Source organism: Gekko japonicus, unplaced genomic scaffold (genome assembly GCF_001447785.1).
Source record: "Gekko japonicus isolate JY-2015 unplaced genomic scaffold, Gekko_japonicus_V1.1 scaffold532, whole genome shotgun sequence".
NCBI classification, from domain to species: Eukaryota; Metazoa; Chordata; class Lepidosauria; order Squamata; family Gekkonidae; genus Gekko; species Gekko japonicus.
The window spans coordinates 117491-143003 of NW_015164198.1; the positions used below are offsets into that span (position 1 = coordinate 117491).

At 41.7% G+C, this 25513-nt stretch overlaps 1 protein-coding gene across 1 annotated transcript in view; it reads right to left on the bottom strand.

Annotated features, from left to right (window-relative positions):
• EFCAB6 (EF-hand calcium binding domain 6) overlaps nt 1-25342 on the bottom strand; it is a 111593-nt gene extending 86251 nt beyond the window's left edge. Inside the window, exons 1-3 of the mRNA XM_015408372.1 lie at nt 25299-25342; nt 18702-18798; nt 12679-12797 (exon numbers count right to left, since the gene is read on the bottom strand). Coding sequence (XP_015263858.1) covers nt 12679-12797; nt 18702-18798; nt 25299-25342 — 260 coding nt within the window. The remainder of the gene's footprint in view (nt 1-12678; nt 12798-18701; nt 18799-25298) is intronic.
• Between the last annotated feature and the right edge of the window lie 171 nt (nt 25343-25513).

The window sequence follows — 25513 nt, forward strand, 5'->3', positions numbered from 1 at the left end:
CCCCGGTCCTCCTCCTTTTGCTTTCTCACTGGGCACTCTAGGAAGCGGCTAGCAAGTTCTCTTTGGCTCTTTTCTGCCTGGCCTTAGAGACAAACCCAACATTATGAGTGACATGAATCAGCACCTGACCAAACTCACATGTAATGACTTACATAAAGTGGGTTTACTCACCTAAAAAGCTCTTTGAGGGGGAAGGGTTCTAACTTGCCGACTGCACAATTTTCTCCAGTGGAATCAGCCACTGGAGATGAGAAGCAAAAGTGCTGAAACTCATAGGATTGTCTAGTGGGTAGCCTCTCTGTGCCAAGTAGAACTTTCTTCAACACTTCCGGCAGTGATTGGTTGGCTGAATCTTCCAGGCCACAAGGTGTGGGGTGTCTGGATGAAGGACCTTGCTGAAGCCATGAGAAGATTGAGGTAACATCCATTGGGCAGCTGTAGGACCTTTGTGAACCAACATGGAATGGCCAGTATGGTGTGCAAAGGATGAAGTCCATGAAACCTCCCTATGACCTTTGTTACAAGAGGGATAGAAGGTGCAGGACATGCATTCTGACCAGGTCTGTAAAAAAGCAGGGCACCCCTTCTTCCAGGGACAGGTGATCTGTTCCTGTCCTGAAGCAGAATTAGCAACACTTGGTGTTGTGTGGAGTCATGGAGAGATAATTGGCTAGAAGATCTCAGCGTCAAAAGATTTGTATCAGCTTGAATGTTGTCATCTTCTGAAAGATGAATGGTAAGGGGAGTAATGTTGTACTTGATGCATTTCTCCCACAGGCAGAAATTGAGGGTGATTTCCCACTAGCGCTGCTCCGGGCTCACTCTTCACTTTTGCCTCGATTGTAGGTGCGGGGAAAATTGCACGAAGCTGCAAGGCGAAATGCGGCCACGCAGCAGCTTGTGTGAAATTGACACCTACCATCGGGGCAAAAGGGAAGAGTGAACCCAGAGCAGCGCTAGTGGGAAATCAGCCTTAGACTGTTCAGGGTGAAGGAAGCTGTGATTAATTTCCTGTTTGTTAATTAGTATGTGTTATTGGTGGCCTGTACTATTTTGCCTTGCAGCCTGGAGAGAAAGGCATGAAATGACTTGTATACTGCCAGAAATTTCACATGACTGATATGGAACTGCCCCCTTAAGATGACTAGGGTTGGCTGAATGGACCCATGTCTCAAGTGGTGTCCAGCCCCAAAGAAAGACATCTGATTCAGGGGCAGATGTGAAGTGGGAGGTGTAAACAAAATGCTCCAATTTAGGTTGTGTTGGCATGACTACCACTGAAGAGACTACAACATCTTTAATGGCATGAGTAGGAATATGTTTTGAGAATCTATTTGTGGGTGGAAATCATGGAGGAACCACAATTGTAGAGTTGCAAATGGTACCACAAACATTGAGGTATCCATCATTTTCGATATATAAAGGAGAAGATTGGGTGCAATATAAAGACATGTTGAAGCCAGTGGGAAAGACATTTGAAATGAAAGTGGAAGAAGACTTAGCCTTTAAATATGGTTGGTTCCAATATAGACAAATTAATGACTTGTTTAAAAAAGATAAAAAGACCTATGGCTTTAGGAAAAAAATATAATGATATTGAGAATGTATGGTTTGAGGGAGGAAAAAGCTTATTTCAAAAATGTATAACATTTTGTTAAAATGGTACACAGAAGACGAGGTAGTTAAAGAATGGTAAAATGGGCGATAAATATGAATAAAGAAATAATGATGTCATCTTGGGAAAATTTATGGAAAAATGCAATGAAAATATCAACGTAATAATCTAAAAGAAAATTGCTATAAGATGATGTATAGATGGTATATGACACCAAAAAATATTGCTATTATGAATGAAAATATGTCAAACAAGTGTTGGAAATGCAAAAAAGTAGAGGGCTTGTTTTATCATATGTGGTGGACTTGTGAAAAGGCTAAAAAAATTGGGTTGAGATACATGCAGAAATGGAAAAAATTGTGAAATGTAAATTTAAGAAAGAAACGGAAATATTACTTTTGGGACTAAAAATGGAAGAGGTCAATGTTGCTAAAAGAACTTTGATGTGGTATATAATAACAACTGCTAGAATGACCTATGCTAAGTGTTGGAAGCAGGATGAAGTTCCGAAAATCGGAGATTGGATTTAAAAATTACTTTTTATGGTTGAAATGGACAAGTTGACACGGAAACTTAATTATGGAAGCAGAGGACTTCTTTGCAGACTGGAAAGATTTAAAAGAGTATCTGGAAAAGTATTGGGATGTAAGAGACAACTTATTTTGTTTCAATAACTTTTGAGGTTAAAGATTCGCAATGTGGAATGATAAAAATGGAAGTGTAATAATGTAAGAGACAATATATTTTGCTTTATTAACTATTGAATGTTTAAAGACTAGCAATGGGAAATGTTAAAAATAGAAGTGTAATAATGAAGATTTAGTTACCTATTGAACGTATTGGGGGAAAGGGGATGAAAAAGAAAACTGAAGACTTGAGCAGGAGGTTGTAGCACTGTGGGAAGCCAAGTAGGGGAGGGAAAGGGAGGAGGGTAGGATGTAAACTGGGAGAAAGGTGTAAACATGTGTTGGACTTTGTTGATTATATCCTGAATAAAATGTTTATTAAAAAAAAATTGAGGTATCCATGAGACCCAAAAGACATTGAATCTGATTTGTTGAATGCAATAGATGCACAAAAAAGAAAGAAACCAAGGCAATAAGATCGGTTTTTCTGTCTGGAGATAGGTATGTCCACTCAGTAGTCAAGTCTATGAGTTGAAATAGGGGGGCCAAAAGGAAACTTAACACTGGGAGTTTGTTTTCACCCACCAGATCAAAAGATAGAGGAGGATTATAAAAGGATGAATGAATTAAAGATAGCAGCTAGACAAAAACACTGTGTCGTAATAGGTGATTTTAACTATCCACACATTGATTGGGTCAATATGTGTTCTAGTCGAGAAAAAGGGATTGAGTTTCAAGACACTCTAAATGACTGTGCTATGGAGCAGATGGTCATGGAACCTACCAGGGGAGAGGCGATCCTTGATTTGGTCCTAAGTAACACTCAAGACCTGGTGAGAGCTGTAAAAGTGATTGCACCGCTTGGGAACAGTGATCATAATGTTGTTGAGTTCAACATTTGTATAAATAGGGAATTGGCCAAAAAGACTCACACAACCACTTTTAACTTTAAAAGGGGTAATTTTTCTGATATGAGGGGACATGTGGGGAGGAAACTGAAAGGAAAAGTAGAAAGGGTCAAAACCATTGGGGAAGCGGAGATCCGGTTCCGGTCCCGGCGACAGCAGGCAAGCTTTGAGTGCGCTCTCTGCTTAGTCTGCATTCTTGACCTTCTAGAGAGACTTTGGTTTGACCATATAATCTCCAAGCTATCTTGGAGGGAAGCTTGAGCAAGGCGCTTTTCTTGGGGGAGAGAACAGGCGGCAGTTTGTTTCCTGTCTCAAGATATTTGCCGATGCAGGGGGTCAAGACAAGAGGACAGGTTTTTCTTGTTCCTTAGCCAGGACTGAGAGTCCGAGGAGGAGCACCAGCAGATGCCTACCCTTACGGTACAAGAAGGATTTTGATACTTACAGTTTATTATCTTAACGGCGGTGTGTGTATTCCCGGACGGAGAGAGAATGGGGCGACGGAGAGGAGAGAAACATCCAGACTCAATTGCCGAGTGCTGAGAAGTAGAGCGAGTGGAAGCGGCTGGCGCAGGATCGGTACAGATAGAAGAATTAGAACAGTTTTGAGAGGAAGAGTGTGGACACAGTAAAGAGTAGCTATACCAGTTATCTAACTATAATACTGTCAATTGGAGTGATGTGGAGTGGCTGAGGGACAGCAGATATCGTAAAGAACTGAGTGCGACTTATCGGTTATCTGCTGGCTTAGTCTGATCGACGTGGTGGTGTGTTTGGGACATTTTGCAACCAAGAGGGAGATGAAGGGAAAAGGAAAGTAGAAGCCGAAGCACGGAAATAAGGAAGACAACGGAGAACAAGATATCAGACTGCGTGGACATTTAAACCAAAGTGTGAGATTGAAAAATATTTAACTGAGCTATAATTGGAGTAGTTGGTGTGGGATTTAACGGGTGGATGATAAGTGTGGAACTTGCTTGGTGAAGTGAAGATATTGTATGTGGGTGTGTGTGTGGTATTCTGAAAGAGTTTATTAGGGGTCTGTTAAGGTGTGTGATGTCGTATAAAAAGTGGGCATGGGGGTTTAATAATAAAGGATATACTAGGGAAGTTAGAATTAGTAAGGCCAACTAGATTTAAAGTACTGGATTTGCAACCCTAAATAAAGGCGGGTCTAAAAAAATAGCGAGGGGATAACAAAATAAAGAAAGAGCTAAAAATTAAGAGGGAAAGTTTGGGGGATAGACTGTTAATAGGAGCTTAGCAAGACGAATCTAAAATCAGATTATAATAGAATAGTTATAGCACTTTGTAAAATCAAAACAAAATGGCAAGTGGGGTAAGGAAAACCTCAGCACCATCCCCGGGGCAAATAAAAACGGCAGCTGCAAATTTAAATCAGATGAAAGAATTAAATGCCCAAATAAATGAGAGTGTAATACAAGCGGTGAATAATGCAATCCAGGGTTTGCTGCCTGATCTTATAACAAAAGCAATAGAACCATTACAAACGAAATTGGATACCTTTACACAACGTATAACGATGCAGATGGAAGAATTTAGAGGTCAGATACTAGAAAATAAACAAGAAATTGCTAAGTTAAATCAAGGAAGGGATATTTCAGAAGAGAAGGTGGAAGTGATTGACCAACAGGTGCAAGATCTTAAGATCAAGTATGATTCTATGGAAGAAGCCCTGATGTCTTTAGAATTTGAGAAGGCGGCCTATTTGCTAAGATTACAAAATATACCAGAAAATAAAATGGAAAACCTGAAAGAAACTATAGCACCTGCCCTTGCAGAGTTATTAGGGATGTCAGAGGAGGACATGGTTCAAGAGATGGAGCTTATATACAGAAGGAACTCTGCTTATGCTAAGAGAAATAGGGTTCCCAGAGAAGTGCATATTAGGTTCTGTAAAAGAATAACAAGAGACAAAATTTTGGAGGCCTCAAGAACCACACCGGTTAATATACAGGGAAATGAAATTAGGATTCTGAGAGATGTACCATGGAGGATAAGGGAAAGAAGGCAAGAATATCAGATCTTAGCAGAACTTCTGAGGAAAAACGATATAATATATAGATGGTTGGTGCCAGAAGGAATAGCGTTCACATATAAGGGGGAAAATCATAGACTAAATTCAATAATGAAACAGGAAGACTTTCTAAAGAAATATGGTCAAGAATTAGGTGGAGGAGGAATCTAGTGGATCAGAAGAAGAATCACAGGATGAACTACAAGAAAAGGCAACACAGAAAATAAGAGAGAGTAAAAGAGGAAGATACAAAAAATTCGTGCAACCTACGGTAACCACAAGACTACGACAGAAGAAGGAAATGGAACAAAAGAACAAACAGAATGGACAAGAAGAAGATTAGAATAGTGTCGATAAATGTCAATGGTTTGAATACACCACAAAAAAGAAGGAAAATATTTTGTCAGGCCAAAAAACTTAAAACAGACGTGTTGTATATTCAAGAGACTCATATTAAAAAGGAGGATGAAAAATTACTAGATTTTAAAAGGCTGGGGTTGGTTGTGCTTTGTGGCAGCGGATAGCTGTAAGAAAAGGGGTGTGGCTACATACGTAAAATCCTATTTACATCCGGAGCTGATATTTAAATCAGAAGATGGTAGGGTCTTGATTGTTAAAATTAGAAGACAGAATAGAGAGGCAATAATAGTGAACATCTATGCGTCCAATCAAGGACAAGAAAATTTTTACCATGACCTACGAAATACAATAACTAATCTCCCAGTGGAAGAAATGTATGTAATCGGTGATTTTAACGCAGTATTAAAGTTGAAAGAAGACAGAAAGAATCAAAGAAGAGAAATGGCTAAATCAAATGAACTACCACGAGCTTTTTTACTACTGCTAAAGAATTCAATTTGATAGATCTTTGGAGAGTAAGAAATGGTAATAAGAAAGATTTTACCTTTTTCTCACCTCGCCATAAATCCTGGTCGAGGATTGATATGGTATGGGCCTCTAGTTCTTTATTACTGGATGTTATAGAAACGGAGATACTGCCATTAACCTTCGCCGACCACAATCCGGTGCTACTGGAAATCTGTGACACCCCTAAAGCTACGAGATGGATGTTGAAAACATGGTTGTTGAATAATCAAACGTTTGTGGAAGAATGTAAAAAGGAATTTGAATCTTTTTTAAGCAAAATTTAATACCAGAAACGAATGTCGATATTGTATGGGATGCTTTTAAAGCCTTTGCAAGAGGAAGAATAATAAGACAAGAAATTTGGCTGAGAAAACAAAAACAGGAGAAATATAAACAGTTAGTTGGACAGATTAAAAAAGAAGAATGCGACCTGAAAAAAGACCCACACTCAATCCGTTTAAGATTTAAACTCATGAAAGCACAACACCAATTGAATGGTTTATTGACACAAGAGATGGTGGAAAAAAATAAAATATGCAAGACACTACTTTTTCGAGAAAGGAAATAAACCTTCTCGGTGGCTATCTTATAGGCTGAGGAGAAACAAAGAGAACAAACAGATAAGAACATTAAAGAATGATCAAGGAGAAAATTGTTTTTCCTCAGGAGAGATTAAAAAAATAATAGAAAAATTCTATAAGAACTGTATGAGCAAAAAGAACAAAATACATACGAAATAGATGCCTTTTTGAACAAGTATAATAAGAAAAAATTCACAGAAGAACAAAAGAAAGTATTAAATGAGCCAATCTCAATGTGTGAGATAACTGAGGTTATTAAGAGATTAAAGACAAGGAAAACTCCAGGGTTAGACGGATTACCAACGGAATTTTATCAGACATTTAGAAGCCAAATTGAGAGTCCTTTGAAAATGACTATTCAAAATATTATTGAAAACAAGAGATTTCCAAAATCCTGGGAAGAAGCCCTAATTACCCTAATACCTAAACAGCAGGGGGACGTAACGCAGATAAAAAACTACAGGCCCATCTCATTACTTAATAGTGATTATAAGATTTATGCTAAAATCCTAGCGAATAGATTGAAGAAGGTATTACAACAAGTGATACATGCTGACCAAGCAGGATTCCTACCACAAAGACACTTAAGAAATAACATGAGGACAATACTAAATGTGTTGGAGTTTTATGAAACTAATCCAGGTCAACAACTAGCCCTCTTATTTCTTGACGCCGAGAAGGCATTTGATAATGTCAGCTGGGAATTTATACTGAGACAACTTAAGTACTGGGACTGTGGAGATGATTTTCTCTGTGTGATACAGGCAATATACCAGCAGCAAGAGGCTAGAATAGTTTTTAATGGGCACATAACTGCAAAGATACAAATACAGAAAGGGACACGGCAGGGATGCCCTCTGTTGCCTTTATTGTTCATTTTTGCGATAGAATTATTTAATGATATGGTGAGAGCTGATCCATTAATCAAGGGCTTAAAGGTCAAAGGAGAACAGTTTAAATTGCAGGCGTATGCCGATGATCTAGTGTTTGTGTTAGAAAAACCGGTAGCATCTTTAGAACAATTGATCTCGGTATTACAAATATACGGTCGGGTGGCGGGATTAAAGGTAAATTATCAAAAGTCTAAAGTGTTAACAAAGAACTGTTCCAAGGGAATTGAAAAGGGGATACAAGAAAAAACAGGGTTTGTAATAACTAAGAGAATTAAATACTTAGGAATTTGGCTAACAAATAAATGCAGCTCCTTATTTGAAGATAATTACAGAAAAACACTCTCGGAAGTAAGAAAGATTTGGAAGACTGGAGAGATCTACAACTATCATTGTTGGGTTGAATCGCCCCAATTAAGATGACTATTTTGCCGAAATTAATGTTTCTTTTTCAAACAATACCCGTCATTAGAAATCAGGAATTCTTTAGAGAATTGGGTAAGATTAGCTCCTCATTTATTTGGCAAGCAAAGAAGCCAAGATTTAATCTAAAGTTGATGCAGAGTAGGAAGGAGATATGTGGTTTTGCAATGTCGGATTGGGAGTTGTATTATAAGGCTGCTGCCTTGGTATGGATAAGGGACTGGGTAACGCTCTCAAACAGCAGACTTTTGAAACTAGAGGGCTACGACCTTCCGATGGGATGGCATGCCACTCTTTGGTATAACAAAGAAAAGAAATATTTTGAGCGCCACTATGTGAGAGGGTCCCTAATAAAGGTCTGGAGAGAGGTTAAATCGCAATACTATAAGAAAATACCCAGATGGGTATCCCCTATAGAAGCCTTAGAGATCCCAACTCTGTATACCCATGGAAATAGCTGTTCCTATGATAATTTATTGGACAATAAGGGTAACTTAAAATCAATAGATACCCTGAAAGCATTAAATATAGATATGTCATGGTTACAAATTATGCAGCTAAAATCAAGATATAAAAAAGACCAAAAAGTTGGGTTTTATGAAAAGCCGATAGATCTGGATAAGATGTGGCTCACAACAGAAGTTCAAATGATAAAGAGGATATATGGAGTTTTATTGGATGGGAAGATGCAGGAAGGAGTGGTATGGGCCAGTTTAAGAACCTGGAATAAAGATTTGGAATATGACATAGAGCCAAATAAGTGGTTGAAGATATGGGAGACAAATTTGAAAATTACTAAGCCAACTTCTTTTAAAGAAAATGTGTACAAAATGGTGCACAGATGGTATCTATACCCTTCGAGGTTGGCAAAATATTCTAATGTTTTGACAAATACCTGTTGGAAATGCAGACAGAATGTTGGCACATACTTCCACATGTGGTGGACTTGTAAAAAAGCAGGTGAATATTGGGAGAAGATCAGAAGGTTGTTAGAAGAATTTATGGAGGTGTTGATCCCATTGAAACCTGAAATTTTCTTATTAAATATTATGCCCGAAATAGGTGGAAAAGAAGGAAACACTCTGTTGATACACTGTATAACAGCTGCCAGAATATGTTATGCCAAGTATTGGAAAACTGAGAAAATTCCAGATAATTTAGAAGTGGTCCAAAAATGGTTCGATATTGCTGAAATGGATAAACTGTCAGACGTACTAAAAGGGAAAGATGAGGAGGTATTTAAGAAGAAGTGGGAGAAAATATTCAAATGGAAATTAAAGCGAAAGGGTTAGGTGGAGATTAGAGATGTATTGATGGGAGTTGGGAGTAAGCAGTGAAGTGGCTAAATTTGCGGATGATATGAAGTTGTTCAGGGTGGTGAAAACCAGAGAGGATTGTGAGGCACTCCAAAGGGATCTGTCAAAGATGGGCAAGTGGGCATCAACATGGCAAATGGGGTTCAATGTGGCCAAGTGCAAGGTGATGCACATTGGAGCCAAAAATCCTAAATATAAATACACATTGATAGGGTCTGAACTGGCAGAGACTGATCAAGAGAGAGATCTTGGAGTTGTAGTAGATAACTTACTGAAAATGTCAAGACAGTGTGTGACTGCAATAAAGAAGGCCAATGCTATGCTGGGGATTATTAGGAAGGGTATTGAAAACAGATCAGCCAATATCATAATGCCCCTATATAAATCAATGGTAAGACCTCATTTGGAATACTGTGTGCAGTTCTGGTCACCACACCTTAAAAAGGATATTATAGCTTTGGGAAAAGTGCAGAAAAGGGCAACTCGAATGATAAAAGGGTTGGAACACTTTCCCTATGAGGAAAGGTTAAAGCGCTTAGGGCTCTTTAGCTTGGAGAAACAACGACTGAGGGGTGACATGATTGAGGTTTACAAGATTATGCATGGGAAAGAACAGGTAGAGAAAGAGGTATTTTTCTCCCTTTCTCACAATACAAGAACTCGTTGGCACTTCATGAAATTGCTGAGCGGTCGGGTTAGAACGGATAAAAGGAAGTACTTCTTCACCCAAAGAGTGATTAACACATGGAATTCACTGCCACAGGAAGTGGTGGGTGCTACAAGCATGGACGGCTTCAAAAGGGAATTAGATAAGCATATGGAGCAGAGGTCCATCAGTGGCTATTAGCCACAAGGTATAGCTAGGGGCTCTGGGGCAAGTGATGCTCTGTCTTCTTGGTGCTTGGGGGGGGGGTCAACAGTGGGAGGGCTTCTAATGTCCTGGCCCCACTGCTGGACCTCCTGATGGCACTGGTATTTCTGGCCACTGTGTGACACAGAGTGTTGGACTGGATGGGCCTTTGGCCTGATCCAACATTGGCGTCTCTTATGTTCTTATGTTCTTAACCCCAGATTTTGAAACACACCTGCCCTGAAGACTGCAAGCTGTCAAGGGATTTCAGTGCTGATGACATTTCCAAGGCACTGAAGGACATCAAGAGTAGAAAGGCACTAGACATTGACTGCATCCATAATGAGTTCCTGACCAACAGCAGCACATTCACTAAGAAGTGGCTTGCAGTGTTTCTCACTGACATCATGAGAACAGGAAGACTCCCTGGGGAATTCAAAAAAGCAAAGATAGTTGTTGTTCTGAAACCTGGAAAACCAAAACATCTGTTGGAAAGTTACAGATCTATTTCCCTTCTGAGCTCTTGTTATAAACTCCTCGAGAGGCTAGTCCTGAAGAGAATCAGTGACAGAATTAACAAATATGTCCCTACAGGGCAAGCAGGAGCAGAAATTGACCTTTCATGTATTTTGTAAACCATATGATGTTTCTTGTAAACTATATGATGTTTTTGTAAACTATATGATGTTTTCTTTAAATGTACTGCCTCCTACTACCCACCACTTGTTAGCAATCTGCAAGGTCCCTTTAATTGCACACTGGTAGCAATCACCAGAGAGAGACGCCCGGGATCCAGTAGAAACATAGCAGCATATTTTGAGCTTGAATGTTAATTGAGATCAGCGTCCTATCTGAATTTAATGTAAGTTACTACTAGGTTGATTAGTTGTAATTTGAAATATCTTGTATGTGTTCATAACAAAGGTAATATTACAGATTCTTAAGACTTGTTGTCTAACATTTATGAAACTGAGGACTTTGGCACCACTATGTAAGTAAGCACTAAGATTATTGTATTGTCTCTTGTCTCTTGTTATTGGTGTAGCACATATTCTAAAAACTGTATTTTTGTACACTACAGAATATCTCCTGAAGAAGATCCATTTTTTGAAACGTTGCTATGTAATCCGGAGACGAAATTGATTATGTACCTTGGTTAAAGGATTTTCTATTGAGTTGTGCATTATGTTGTAGTGCTTTAGATTGCAATACATAAACAGTATTCTTTATAAGTCTTATGACTGTTTGATTGTGGGTCAGACTATCACGACTGTTGGCTTTATACTTGTTTAACTGATTGGGACGTGTGTGTCTAGTGCTTGAATGATTGTCAGAAGCAGTGCCAGACAAAGCTTTCTCCCTAAGTGCAGTTTTCAGACATAATGCTCTGTCATGTCTTGGTTTGGGAGTGTGAGCCTCCTCCCACCCTGCCATGGGTTTTTCACCCTCTGCCTTTCTGTTTGAGGTCATGCCACCTCCCCCAATGCTTCAGAATGGGAAGGAGAGGGGGTTATGCCACTGAAGTCCTCTTCCTTCCCAGGACTGGCTTCCTCTTGGCTCTGTCTCTGACCGATTTCACACAAGAGCCGCGTCGCGGTTGCGCCTCCCTTTGCCCTGCTTCTATTGGTTGATTTCCCACTCGAAGCCGCGCAGCTGCGTTTTGACCCATGGCTTCGCCTGATTTTCCCCGCGGTTTCATAATCCTCAAAAAAACAAGATCACAAAACCGCGGGGTGGGTCAGACTATCACGGGGTGGGTCAGACTAAATCGGGCGAAGCTGCGGGTCAAAACACAGCCACACGGCTTCGAGTGGGAAATTAACTAATAGAAGCGGGGCAAAGGGAGGCGTGACCATGGCGCAGCTCTTGTGTGAAATCGGTCTCTGTCTCTCTCTCTCTCAGCTGCCTCTTTAGCTCAGTCCTTCCTTTCTTCATTGTCTGGGTGTGGTGCCTTTCCTTTTATGAGATTCTCTGGCCCCATCCCAACTGACCTGTATCCAATTCCCTTCCCCCTGCTTCTACTGGGAGGCTATAACAAAAGCCTTTCCCGCCTCTTCTCCCCGCTGCCTGTCTTCCTGTCCTGCTCCTTCCCCTTCTTTCCCTTCCCCTGCCCACAACAGAAACCCTGTGAGGTAGGTGGGGCTGAGAGAGCTCTTTCAAGAACTGCTCATGAGAGAACAGTTCTGAGAGAACTTATGATTGTTCCAAGGTCACACTAGCAGCTGCATATGGAGGAGTGGGGAATCAAAGCCGGCTCTCCCAGATTAGACTTCCGCGCTCCTAACTACTACACCAAATTGCGTCAAAGAACACTCAACACTATAGGAAATTTTTGGAAAGTAGGAATAATGAGGATGTGAACATAGAATTAGACAGAAATCATGTAGAATTGGTTATTTTCACACTCATATCACTCTTGCTAGTATTTTTTTGTCTGAAATCAGTGGTTAAGCTTTATAGTGAAGAGATCCTGGTATAAAAACTTTCCAATTAGCATCAGGTTCCATGGTCTATAGGTAAAGCTAAGTTTAAAAAAAAAAATCATATTACTGCAACCGTCTTACCTTGCCCAGAGTTTTTCAAATTCTTTTGGATTTATGGGAATACCACATCTGTACAGGACATTTTTCAGATCCTTTTTCAGAACGATGTTATTTCCATCGCTATCGTATTCATGGAAAAACTAAAACATGAGATGCCATTAATAGAAACAATTAATTTTTTTCCACAGTGCTTTCTCTGCAGTCTTGAGGACTATATACTTGGACTTCCAAAACGTTTTTGACAAAGCCCCTCATCAAAGGCTCACAAGTTTATTAGCAGCTATAGAATAAGAACAAAGGTCCTCTCAGGATGGGGGGCAGAATACACCACTCACTTGTCACAAACAGTGACTAAGAATGAAAATGCACAGTACTTTACTGACAGACATTGCTAGCAGTAGGAATTGGAGCTGGATAGGGCAGGATTAATGCTGCTCATAGAGCTTCCAAATGTGTCAAGTATGGGTCAATTATACAAGCTATTGACACACACATTAAGAACATAAGAACATAAGTGATGCCAATGTTGGATCAGGCCAATGGGTAGAAGCTCCTCCCTGGAGGCAGGCACGATTGTCAATCTTTTGCTGATTCCTAGAGGGTGGGTCCTCTCCTTCAATCCTCAGGTCCATAAGCCATGCTACTCCCATCACTAAAACTTATAACTTATTAACTCCAACAGTCAAAGAACTAAGAACAGAAAGAACAGTCAAGAACAGGAGACACAGGCCATCCACCAACTTTCTCCCACTGGGACTCTGACAGTATGGAGGGATTGACTGTCACTCCTTAGGACCACTGGGAAGGGAACACGGTAATAAACTTTCCGTTATCCAGTGGTCCAGGCTGAGGCAGTCACAACTCATAAGATGTACAAAAGCCGTATACCCCAAGAAGGGCACTTTAATTATCCTGTCAGAACCCATTGTAGGACTCCCCTCCTGAAAGAAACATCCACTGAAGCCTTCCTATCAATATGGTAGTGCTGAGTAAAGGTGTGCACTGACTTCCACATGGCTATCTGGTGCACTGCTAACAGCAAAAAGGAAAGCCCTATAGGCTGCTGAGGTAGCAGATCCCCTTAGAGCAGGGGTGTCGAACTCATGAGGGCCGGATTTGACATAATTTGGACTTTGTCAGTCTGGGCCATGTGTGTCATAAAATGTAATGCCAGGTAGCAGCGATATAAAAATTATAAAGGACACAAACACAATTAAAGATATTATTATTGGAGCTCCACTTTAGGAGGGTGTGTTAAAAATAATATTTATCTGCAAAACTGAAGTGCCTTGAGTTTGTTGAACAATCTATTTTAACTGTGGTTAGTCCAAAACCTTCCACCACCACCCTTAAAAATATAACCTACAAATATAAATGGTCTGAGCCTAGGACTCAGGGGAAGAACATGAAATGGCCGAGCATTGCAAGCCTCTCCCCACCCCCGGTCTACTCAGAGTGGCAGTGGCTCTCCAGGGTCTCAGGTTTGTATGTACAGGGTGGTTTAAGATAATAATTTTGGGTATCCTTTTCTGCACTTGTTCTGCTATTATTCCATTGGAACTCCACATTAGGAGGCTATGTGTGTTAATATTTCTGCAAAACTGGAGTCCCTTGAGTTTGCAGAACTCTATATTTTAACCCTGGCTGGTCCCAGACCTCCCCTCCTCCGCACCCATAAAATGTGCCTCCCTAAATTGGAATGGTGGGGAAATAGTTTTATTTTATTTTATTTATTTATTTATTGCTTATATTTATATCCCGCCTTTCCAGACATCTGGCTCAAGGCGGCTAACAACATTAAAATGGCATAAAAAACCAAGTTAAAACAATTAATAAATACCATACCAGTTAGAACAACACCAGTTGCAATTAAATAGTGGGGTTTTGCAAAACAAGTTTTAAAATTAATACTTACTCAACAGTTGAATAACAGAGTATTGTAGAAATTTAGAGTTTTGTAATTAACATACACAGATTAAACACAGTTTTATATTTAAATATTTTATATATATTATTGGTACCCTTTTTGTATTGTCTGTAATTGGGCTGGTGATATACCGAATAAACTGAACTGAACCCGCCTGTCTGGTGTCGGGGGGGATTGTATTTAAAGGCATTGGAGAGGCTGGGCCAGCAGCAGGACTAAGGCAATCCTGCTGAGCAAACCTCCCTGGTGGCTGTAAGCATCCCACCTCCTCTCCTACACCTGACAGGCAGCTGCCTGTCCATTGTAGGGGGGGGAGTATTAGAAGCCACTGTGGAGGCTGGGCTGGCAGGATCACTAAGGCATTACTACTGGGGCAGGCTCCCTTGGGGCTTTAAGGACCCTGCAACCGCTGCTGCACCTGACAGACAACCGCCTGTTAGGTGTAGGAGGTGGGGGGAGTGTGTTGGAAGCAATCAGAGAGGCTGGGCCAGCAGCATTACTGCACCTCACAGGTGGTTGTTGGCCGTTCCTGATTTCCTCAGCTGTCATTAGCTGTCTGCAGTCTCCTGTAACTGTTGGCTTTTTTTTAACCTCAGAACACTGAGCTCTGCAGCTGACCAATCAGACAGTGGGGAGTGCAAAGAGGCAGACGCCTGGCAGCTGCATAGGAATCAATGGGGGGAGAACATTTTACCCCTTTTGACCCACTTAGGGGTTGAATTTCTAAAAATCCCTTCTTAGTGAGCACGTACATCACGGTAGGAGCGCTCTCCCTGAATTTGGTGTTTCTAGGTCCAGCGGTTTGGCCTGGGCATTGATTTTACGGTGAGGGTACTTTCTTTTATATATATAGATGGAAAGGGTGGTGCCTGTGGACTACGAAATCTGGCAATCCAACATAAGGAACCTCTTATACACATACCACATTAATCTTTCCTTGGTTTGTGGAATAGGTAGTGCAGCGGGAGATGGAGGAAATGGGTTATGTGGGCATCACAGAAGAGTCTGACAGCCCTTGGCAGAGCCTGCCAGTGCTGGTCTCAAAACCAGCTGGTGGTGTCAGCTTCTGCATAGATTTCCAGCAATTATATGGGACCTCCAAGTTCAATACCTGCCTAATACTGAGGATGGATTGCTCTTCCTATATGTGTGGAAGTCAGAATAAATGACTCTTGCAGAAGAGACCTAAGAGTTTGGCATGCACTTGGGGTGGGGTTACAGGACCAATGGAATCTAGGCCCTTACCCAGCTTGCAACAGGTTGCCTGGGAGATGCTTAGTTTTGCCACACAGTGTTAGAGGTCAAGTCTGCTACTGGAGCGTTAACTACTGGGAGTTTAAATCATTCCACTGCCACTGGAGCTAAGGAATAGAGCTGGGAGATGACTGGTGATTGGCCTTACAGGAGCCTCCAATTCTGTCTTGACAACTTTGTCAAAAACCAAATGGAAGGGAGAACTGCAGGAAGAGGCCTCCACGTTTGGGAAGGACCTGGTTGAACCCATGGGCTTTGTCAGATCAATCTCTTCTGGGTTTTTTGTTTTTGTTTTGGGGAATCTCCAGGATATGGAGAACCTTAGGCAGCAGTTTGGAGGGGGGGACTTCCTCCTGAGGAAAAAGGCAAGCATGCATGCATATCACCAGCAGCCCTTCTTCCTCAGAGAGCTGTCGCTCATCCCTGGTCAAGGAGATGTCTGACTGGTCCGAGATCTCCCAGTCTGGATCCAGCAATGGGGTATGCTCTCTACAACACACACAGGCAGGGGTCATTTCCTGCGGGAGTGCACAGGAGCAGAGCTCCGGCAGTAAGGAGCCCAGGGGGTGGGCACATGAAACAAGCCCCACCCTCTGCTCCCAGCAGCCCTCAGTCAGGCCACGAGGAGCAAGAAGCAGCCAGGTAAGTTGCAGAGCCCCCCCTGGCCCGCCTTCAGGTACAAGCTCTCCCTCCTCTGTGAGGGCAGATCTGCATGTTCCCCTCCCTCCCATAGCTAGCAATCCAAAACAGTCCAGTGGCACCTTCAAGACCAAGTTTTATTTAAGTACAAGCTCTCCCTCCTCCGTGAGGGCAGATCTGCACGTTCCCCTCCCCTCAATAGCTAGCAATCCAAAATAGTCCAGTGGAGCCTGAGCGGTGGGTGTTGCCTTCTGACACACTTCTGGTGATGCCAGGGGGTGTGGCATATGCAAATAAGTTATGCTAATGAGTTATGCTAATATGCTCCTGCACCTCTTTTTCTACGCAATGACCCCTGCACACAGGAAGGGGACCTCAGCTGCCATGAGTAAGAGCTCTTGGTTGAAGAGGGGGGAATAAAGGAGGTCCTCCCTCTTGCTGCTGTGTGCCAAAATAAGCAAGGCTGGCTCACGCTGCCATCTTCTCTCCCTGACCCCAAAGGAATACCATTAGGGACTCATCTCTCTTGGTCTCACTGAATTTGACAAACACCCCGCTTACTGCTCTGGACTACAAAGGACGCAAGAGGGAAAACTCAGCTGCAGGCTCCTAGCAAACCAGAGTAATGGGGTGAGCCTTTTGAAGCTCCAAACCCAGCCAAACCCAGACTGGGTGGAAAGAGTATTCCTTCTCCGGTCTTGAGGAATGGGTGCAGCTACCAACTGCCCTCTGCTGTTTAGAGGGAGCAACTGGGGAAGCTCTTGGCCATAGCATGGAGTCCCTACCACATTCCTCCCCTCCCAGGAAGAGAACCCTGGAGTGAAGGTATGCCAGAAATGTGCCCCTAACCTTGGTCCTGCAGTGATAGATGTATAAGCCCCTAAGGAAAGGCAGAGAGGAGAATAATTTTTTTTTAAAAGAATGTGAAGAAAAAGGAGTTTCTGCAATGAAATAATCACCTGTCTGCAAGCTAGACAGGGCCTACACTGGGGACTGAGAGAGAAAACCCCACTCATTAGGAGTCAGCAAAAAATGATGATCCTCCCTGCCTTTAGGGAGGAGTTTCTACCCATGAGTTGTGACTGCCCCACCTTGAACCGCTGAATAAATATCCTTTTCCCCAGTACAAACCCAAAATGGCATACATTGCTCTCATCTCCTCCATTTTAGAAGAAGAGATTGGAATTATACCCAGCCCTTCGCTTCCTGAAGGAGTCTCTGATCACCTTTCCCTTCCCCTCCCCACAACAGATGCCCTGTGAGCAGGGGCAGATTAACCATTAAACAGACTAAGCACGTGCTTAAGGCACCAGGGGCAAAGGGGGCACCACAAAGTTGGAAAAAGGGTGAAAAGCTTAGTTTGTACAGTATATTGTGTTATCATATGAATAAATGTTTGTATTGCTGCAACCTGCATTGTATATCTGGTCAGACAGGTCAACAACTAAAATGGACTGGGTCAGTGTGGAAAGGAGGGGGGCACCAAGATTGGTCAGTGCTTAGGGCACCAGTGAGTCTTAACCCGCCTCTGCCTGTGAGGTAGATGGGGCTGAGAGAGCTCTTTTGAGAACTGTTCCTGAGAGAACAGCTCTGAAAGAACTTGTAACTGACCCAAGGTCACACCAGCAACTGCATGTGGAGGAGTGGGGAATCAAACTTGGTTCTCCCATATTAGAGTTCACACTCCTAGCCAAACTGGCTCTCCAGTTCTTTCACTGATGCCCAAGGCACCCGCAGGCATCAAAGGTAATTATCAGGATGTGTCCCACTATACTGGGAGTCTGGTAACTCTAAGAAAGAGTACCTCCAAATTAAGGCTTCAATCCAGCCTAGATTCCCATGGCTACAAGGGGTGTGTGTGGTTTTCCCCGACTCCCCCCTCCCATTGGAGACCTCCATCCCTCCCTAAGATATTGCCAAATGCCCTCTGCCCCCCAGGAGCAGCATTTGAGGATGTGTTTTGAGCAGTTGTGGGATGGAGAGATCCATGAAACTCCCCCCCCCCCCCCCCCCCCACAAAGGCTCCAGGCAGCATTCAAGCCAGGGGCTTGAAGAGGGAGTTATACAGCATTCTTAAACTTATCATTAAGTTTTGACCATTAATGACTATTTTTTATTGTAGCTAAATGGCTGTTTTTAAAAAGTATCATCAAAGATAAACACTATGTGAAGTTCTCAAAAGTGATTTAGAGAAGGATTATTATTTTTCAAAACTAGAGCTTACCATGGCTAGGTCATTCCATCTGCTTTGTGCTTTGATACAAAGATAGTAATGAGCTTGTTCACAAGCTAGATCTGCATCTGCAGCGATCTGTTTGGGTCTCAGAAAAAAAGAAAAAAGTATTAAGTTAACTGTGATTTACTTGATGGAATCATTAATATTCCACAAGGTTTGTTTGGGTAAAATCTTTATAGATTCTTATCTCAACTATTTACATAACAATGAATTTCATGTAAATATTGTTACAGTTCTCCAACTGCTAGGGATGATACTTTTAAAAGTTCTTAATTGCTGCTGAGATTTGAGGAAGAAGATTTATACATCAAAGCAAAAACATAAAAGACAATTTGGGAAACAGAACAGTTTCATTGTGAGCACAAACTAAAACTACTATGAAAAAGCTGAAATAAAATTCTATGGGCGGGACCCAGCCAGCTTTCCCACTCAATCTCACATAATTCCTCTCCTTAGGAAACCCCCCCCCCCATTTTGCATGTTTTTTGTCATTTTTTTTTTGGTGGTCATAAAGGACCACTTCCTTCTTTTCAACAGTGAAAACCTGGTTGGATCAAACTCATAGGGATACAAATTCAATAGAACTCAGGACCAAACTAGATATGACACAAAGAAAAGTAGCTGAGAAGGATGGCTGTTGAATGGACAGATGACAAGAGAGAAATGGAAAGGGTTAAGCAATCCCCCTCCCTGCCCTCTCACCTGCTACTCTTCCATTCCCAATCTCAGCTTCCCAACACATTTAAAAAACAACAACACCTAGATATGAGACACTATAGCATGTCACATTTATTTTGGCCCCCAGGTAAACTGCCATAGACATCATTGAAAGCAATGAAATAGCATTTAGTTGTACAAAGTTTCACTGATTTCAGTGGGACGGATAGCTATTCTAAATATTATGCAGAATCAACTGGCAGACAGGGACCATAGAATTCTGTGCTGTTTCACTTCAGGCTGCAGTGGGAGTCATATCTTTGATCATGTGGTATACATGAAAAAGGTATCCCTCTCGCCTTTCTCCATTTTTGCCTCTCGATCATGCCTCATTTTAGGTCACCTACTTATTTATTTATAAATTAGATTTATAAATCGTTCAATCCCTGAGTACTCAGGGCTCTGAGCATTGAACAACAATAAACACATATAATGTCCACACAGCGATTAAAAACTGATAACAACAATTCCATAAATAAAAACAATTTCATAAGTAACAATTCATAATTATTCAGATGGAGTAGATCCAATTATAAATCTAATTATAATTGTGTCCCCACCTCGTAGGTGGGAACGTAGTTGAGGGTTTGCTTCTCCCAAAATATTTTTGTATTACATTTTAACAAGCCAAAATCACAGCCTGGAAAACACGATCTCCTTGAATCACTCTTCCTTAATTCTCTAACCTCTTGAGCAGCCCATATCTCTGTCTCCTATTTTCCTTTGACTGGCTCTCAGCTACTCTCAAAACTCCAGGCCTCCTGGAGTCCTCATGCTCCCCCCCCCCCATTGATTTACAAAACTGTATTTTTTATATACCTGGAGAGTTCCATATGCAGTTTTGTTGCTTTCATTCTAATGATGGGGGCCCACTTGGCTATTCAAAGTAGTGTTCATTATTTATCTTTAATTCTGATTTAATATGAAATGTCCTTTTTAAAAAAAATAATATTTTATTGATTTTATAAACTATATTCTACATTCTAAAGGTAAGGGTACAGGGGGGAAACCTATCACTAACTTATAACAAGAATATTTGTAAGCTGACAAATGCATACATCACTCTTGCAATAATATTGATATTATGATAAACATAGAATTATAAAAGCAGAGAGATCAAACTTCTATCGATTATAGCTTAATTCGCTTAAGTCAGGTAATATTATAATCCATAAAAGAAAACTTTGATCTCTTGGGCTTCTTCACTTTTGGAGTTTTGGGTGCTTCTCCTTTTTCAGACTCTGATGTTGAACTGCTGGAATCACTTGAAGAATTATCCGATTCTTCCTCACTGAGTTCCTCTCCTTCTTCCAGATTAAGGTCCTCATCTTTATCTATGGCCAATTGTTTTTTCAAAAAGGTTTTGGCCTTTTGGACAGAGTCAATTTTAACTTTCTTGTACACGATTCCTTCTGGGAAGCTCCATCTGTAGGTTATTGCTTTGTCTTGTAGGAAAATAATTAAGTCTTTATACTGTCGTCTTCGTTTCCGGATCTCAAATGGAATGTCTTTCAGAATTTTAATTTCTTCTTCATTGATTTTAAGTGTTTTTCCCGCAGTAGCTTTTAAAACATTGTCTCTCATTGTTCTCTTTGAGAATTTAATGTAAATTTCGCCAGGCAGTTTATTTTTTCTTATAAAATCAGGGTAAGTACGGTATGCCAAGTCCATGTCACTTTGTAGATCCTCCTGTTTAAGGTCTGAAATTAAAGCTATTGCTCCACTTATTGTTGTATTTATGTCTTCTCCCTTCAGGAACTCGTTGGAAGCGTAGAACATGCATAGATTTATCAAGCTGAAGTTGAAGTAGTTGGTTTTTATCTGTATTTCTTTTCTTCTTTTCTTTTAGTTGTTGCTTAATATCAATAGTCCTTGTTTCAACTATCTTGGAATACAAATAGAGAGGAAGATGGAGGTTATCTTGTTAACCAGAAGCAGAAAATATTAGAATTTCTGGACTACATGAATGTGAAAGGAGCTAAGCCAGCAAGCACTCCTATGGTAATGAACTACCTGAATCAGTAAGGAAGTAGTGAACTTCTGCCTGACAACAAGCAATACAAAGAAGCAATTGGAAGACTGCTGTACATAAGCACATTGACACATCCTGACATCACAGCAATTGTGGGCATATTATGCAGAAAGACAGAATCACCAAACAAAATGGCCTGGAATGCAAGACTTGCAAGGTACTTGCATGGCACTGCACATCTGAAATGAAAGTTGTCAATAAGTGACAATCCCAGACTAGTGGGATACATAGATGCAGACTGGGCAGGAGATACTCCAGACAGAAAGTCAACCAGTGGACCCTTATTCTTCTATGGTGTGTGAGCAGTCAGCTGGAACAGTAGGAAACAAGAAACTGTACCTGTATCCTCAACTGAAGCTGAATATGTATCTGCAGCAGAAGCATGCAGACAACTGAAATGGATCCTGCAACTAATGCAAGACTGTGGGATAGAGGAACCCAAACCAGTAAAAAACTTGTGCAGAGAGAGAAGATCAACTCAGGAATGAAACACACAGATGTGAAGCATCACCTAGAAAGAAACATGCAAGAAGAATAGTTTGTTGAGTTGGAACACTGTCCTACAGATGAAATGATTGCAGACACACTCACTAAGACAATTTCTCAAGGGAAGTTTGAAAGATGTGTAAGAAGATGAATCTTGTGAACTTTGTACATTAGACCTTGAGAAGAGGTGTTGGGAAAAGGCAATGTCTGGTGTACAAAGAAGAAGAGACGAAGACCCTGAAGGGGGCAACATGACAATTAGATAAGATGGTGAGGACAGTGGCTTCTCCCTACTGTTAAGTGTCATTCCTTGTCTGTCTCTAGATTGCTAGTTTTAGGGCAATTTCCCCCTTCTTCTCAGAAGTTCTTTGCTCAGTTTTCTCTCTCTCTCTCAGCTAGAGATGTAGTTAGGAACCTGTATCTGTCTCTCCTCTTTCCTATCAAGTATGTTAGTTCCTAAATAAACCTTTATCTACTCTTTATCAGGTTGTGCACCATTGCTGTGTTAATTACTCTGACCAACAGTCCCAAGTCTTCACTTGGCAACACACTCCTTCCTCTCACTCCCCAAGGTGCCAATTACAAATTGGGTAACCACCAACTGCCACCAAGGACTCTTAGGAGTATCTCTTGACAGACGGAGAGATACATCTAACACGCCATACTAGTTTATGCCCATTACAAACTGAGTAACCACCAACTGTCACTAATGACTCTTAGGAGTATCTCCTGCCAGACGGAGTCATACTTCATTGCTGTTTAGAGGCCCTACCTAGTTGCTGTTCCTCCCACTAAGTTTCTACAAGCAAGTGCAGGGAAGTCAACTGCACAATTCTGAGCTATCGTGCTCCAGATATGGCAACCTCCTCTGCTGCCCTTCCCCATTACCACAGTTTAGCTAGGAAGACCAAATAAGGTGTGGCAAGTTTCCAGAAATCAGACTTAGAGGGTTCAAAAGATAAGAAAGCTTAATAAATGAATAAATGAATACACATGTTCTCTTCAAGCTTTCAGGATGAGCAAGGAAACACAGAAAAGGTGAAAACACACAGTCCTCTTTCTCTTCTCTAAATACTTCCTAAATGATGTTTGATTCAGGACAGTCTAGCTTTACTCGTAGTTGCAATGTTAGATTTACAATAGAGCTCTAGGTTGGGACTCCTCCACATTGTTCCCTGCCTCATGGACAAGATGGAGTCTCTAGGGTGAAAGCTTAGTCCATCATGGCTTGTGCCCATCCAAAGAGCTTCTGAAAACGAAAATGTGTCCATGAACAGAGCTTAGTCACAATTAATGCAATATTAGGGTATGTTCCTGTGGAGAGGGCATTTTGTCATTCCAATTGAAAAGCCCTTCCAGTTTTGAGATTCAGTATGGTGTAGTCATATTGGGCCCAGTGTCTGCAACAACTGTTTCTCGGTTCATTATAAAACCAAGTAATAGCTGGTTAATTTTCCAGATGTGCTGTGGATGTCAGGAAAATCACTCTGTAATGGTAGATTGGGTCAAAATCAAGCTTTCTGGCATGCATCTAGAACATTTTTACGATATGAAAGGAATGTAGTGGTGAAGATGCTGCTATGAACTTCTGGTCATGAATGGAACCTTCCGTGCTGCCTCCTTTCTTTATTTTTGAAAAGCAGAAATGGGTGGTAAGCAGTTAAGGTTCCTGCCATGGTTTGCTGGCTGACTATAGGCTTCCTCCACTGAGCACTACAGCATGGGGAGAGGGGACCAAAGGGTGTCTGTGTGAATCAGCCATTGCCCAATATGGTCCTAATTTCACTTTAGAGTGCAGCCCCCCCCCATAGCTAGCAATCCAAAACAGTCCAGTGGCACCCTTAAAACCAAGTTTTATTCAGGTACAAGCTCTCCCTCCTCTGCCAGGGCAGATCTGCGTGTCCCCCCTTTCCCCCAATAGCTAGCAATCCAAAACAGTCCAGTGGAGCCTGAGCGGTGGGTGTTGCCTTCTGACACACTTCCGGTGATATCAGGGGCTGTGACATATGCAAATGAGCTATGCTAATGAGTTATGCTAATGAGCTCCTGCACCTCTTTTTCTACGAAATGACCTCTGTTAGAGTGTATGGGGTATAAATGAAGTAAATATAAAGCATATAAATCAGCAATAGTTTCATACTTTTCTAAGTCTACTGAAGTGAATGGGCTTAGAAGTGTGTGCCTCTGCTTAGATACACAGGGGGAAATGTTACTCTCGTCTTCGCGAAAGGCTAGGAGGGAGAAAAATACAGACTCTTACCAAAATTTCCATTGTCTGGCTGAAAAAGATATCTATTAGGCTGATCTAATTGAAATGTAAACCAATGTCAAATCTACCACATTTCTTTTAAGGCATCATTATAAAGAATAGACATCAAGGGTATATCCCAAGTACTGTTTTGTATACTTACACAAACTGAGATTATAGACATTTCTGTTATGAAATTTCATTATGAGCCAAAGTGTGCTGTTCACTCTTTTTGAAACACATCCAAAAATTAAGTATATTAAGACCAATTTGTTCACCCTGCCAGTAAATACTTTCCTACAAGGTCTAAACCAATTTAGGCTCTGTCACATGGGAGGTTTAGGGCCGGAAGAGAGACGGATTGGGGGTGCAGCAAATGGGCACGATCACACCACAACATCTGGGAAGCGGCGTGCACCCGGCCCCAATCCGGCCCTTCAGGCCGAAAATGCGCATGAAAAAAGAACTTGCAAAAGAGCAGGACTTACCCGAAACGGTGCATCAAGCGCGGCTGTGAGATCGTCGGCGCACCCGTCTGCAGGAGCAATTGAGGCTCCCGGCCGAACTGCGCATGTGCACACATGCACAGCCGGCTGCCTCACTCTCCCTTCACTAGCTCCCCCCCCCGGCATCTGATTGTGCCGGGGAGGAACTGCGCAGCGGCTCAGGGGATCTATCTGATCCCGCCGCAGTGTGTCTTTTTTTTTTGGTGCGGCTCTAAAAAGCCACACTTTGGTCGTGCTCCTCCCCCCCCCGTGTGGCAGGGGCCTTAGTAATGCAATGACAATAGCTAAACTGAATATTAAGAACTGCTAAATCCCTGCTTGTAAAAAGTGTCCATTAAATGTTAGCTGTTTCTAAGCTCATATCAATTTATTGCTTAGGGGTTGCAAAAAGGAAGAATAAGAATGTGGGGAAAACCACCCTTTTAATCCCTGCTGTCTTTCCTATCCAAGAGAGTTTCAGTTTTAGCCATCTTTCAGGTCTATATACTTCTTGTCTCAACTTTTTGAGTGATACACCTTGTACAGTGTGTGTGGGAAGTTACCTGTCAATGACTCGCCTGGCAGGGCAGGACACTGGGCCCAACAGCAAGACTCACCTGGGTGGAGCAGGGTGAGACTGGGAGCAGGAGAGTGTAGCCATGGTAGCCTCAGCAACAGAGCAACAGAGGTAACAGGCAGGTTTGGGCAAGGGAACAATGGCTATCTAGGCCCAGGTGGTTTAAGTCAGGGTGTGGATATGGAGTACAGGAACTGGCTATGGCACAAGGGCACAGAAAAGGGGAGGGTGGAGCTTAGGGTTTCCAAGTCCCCT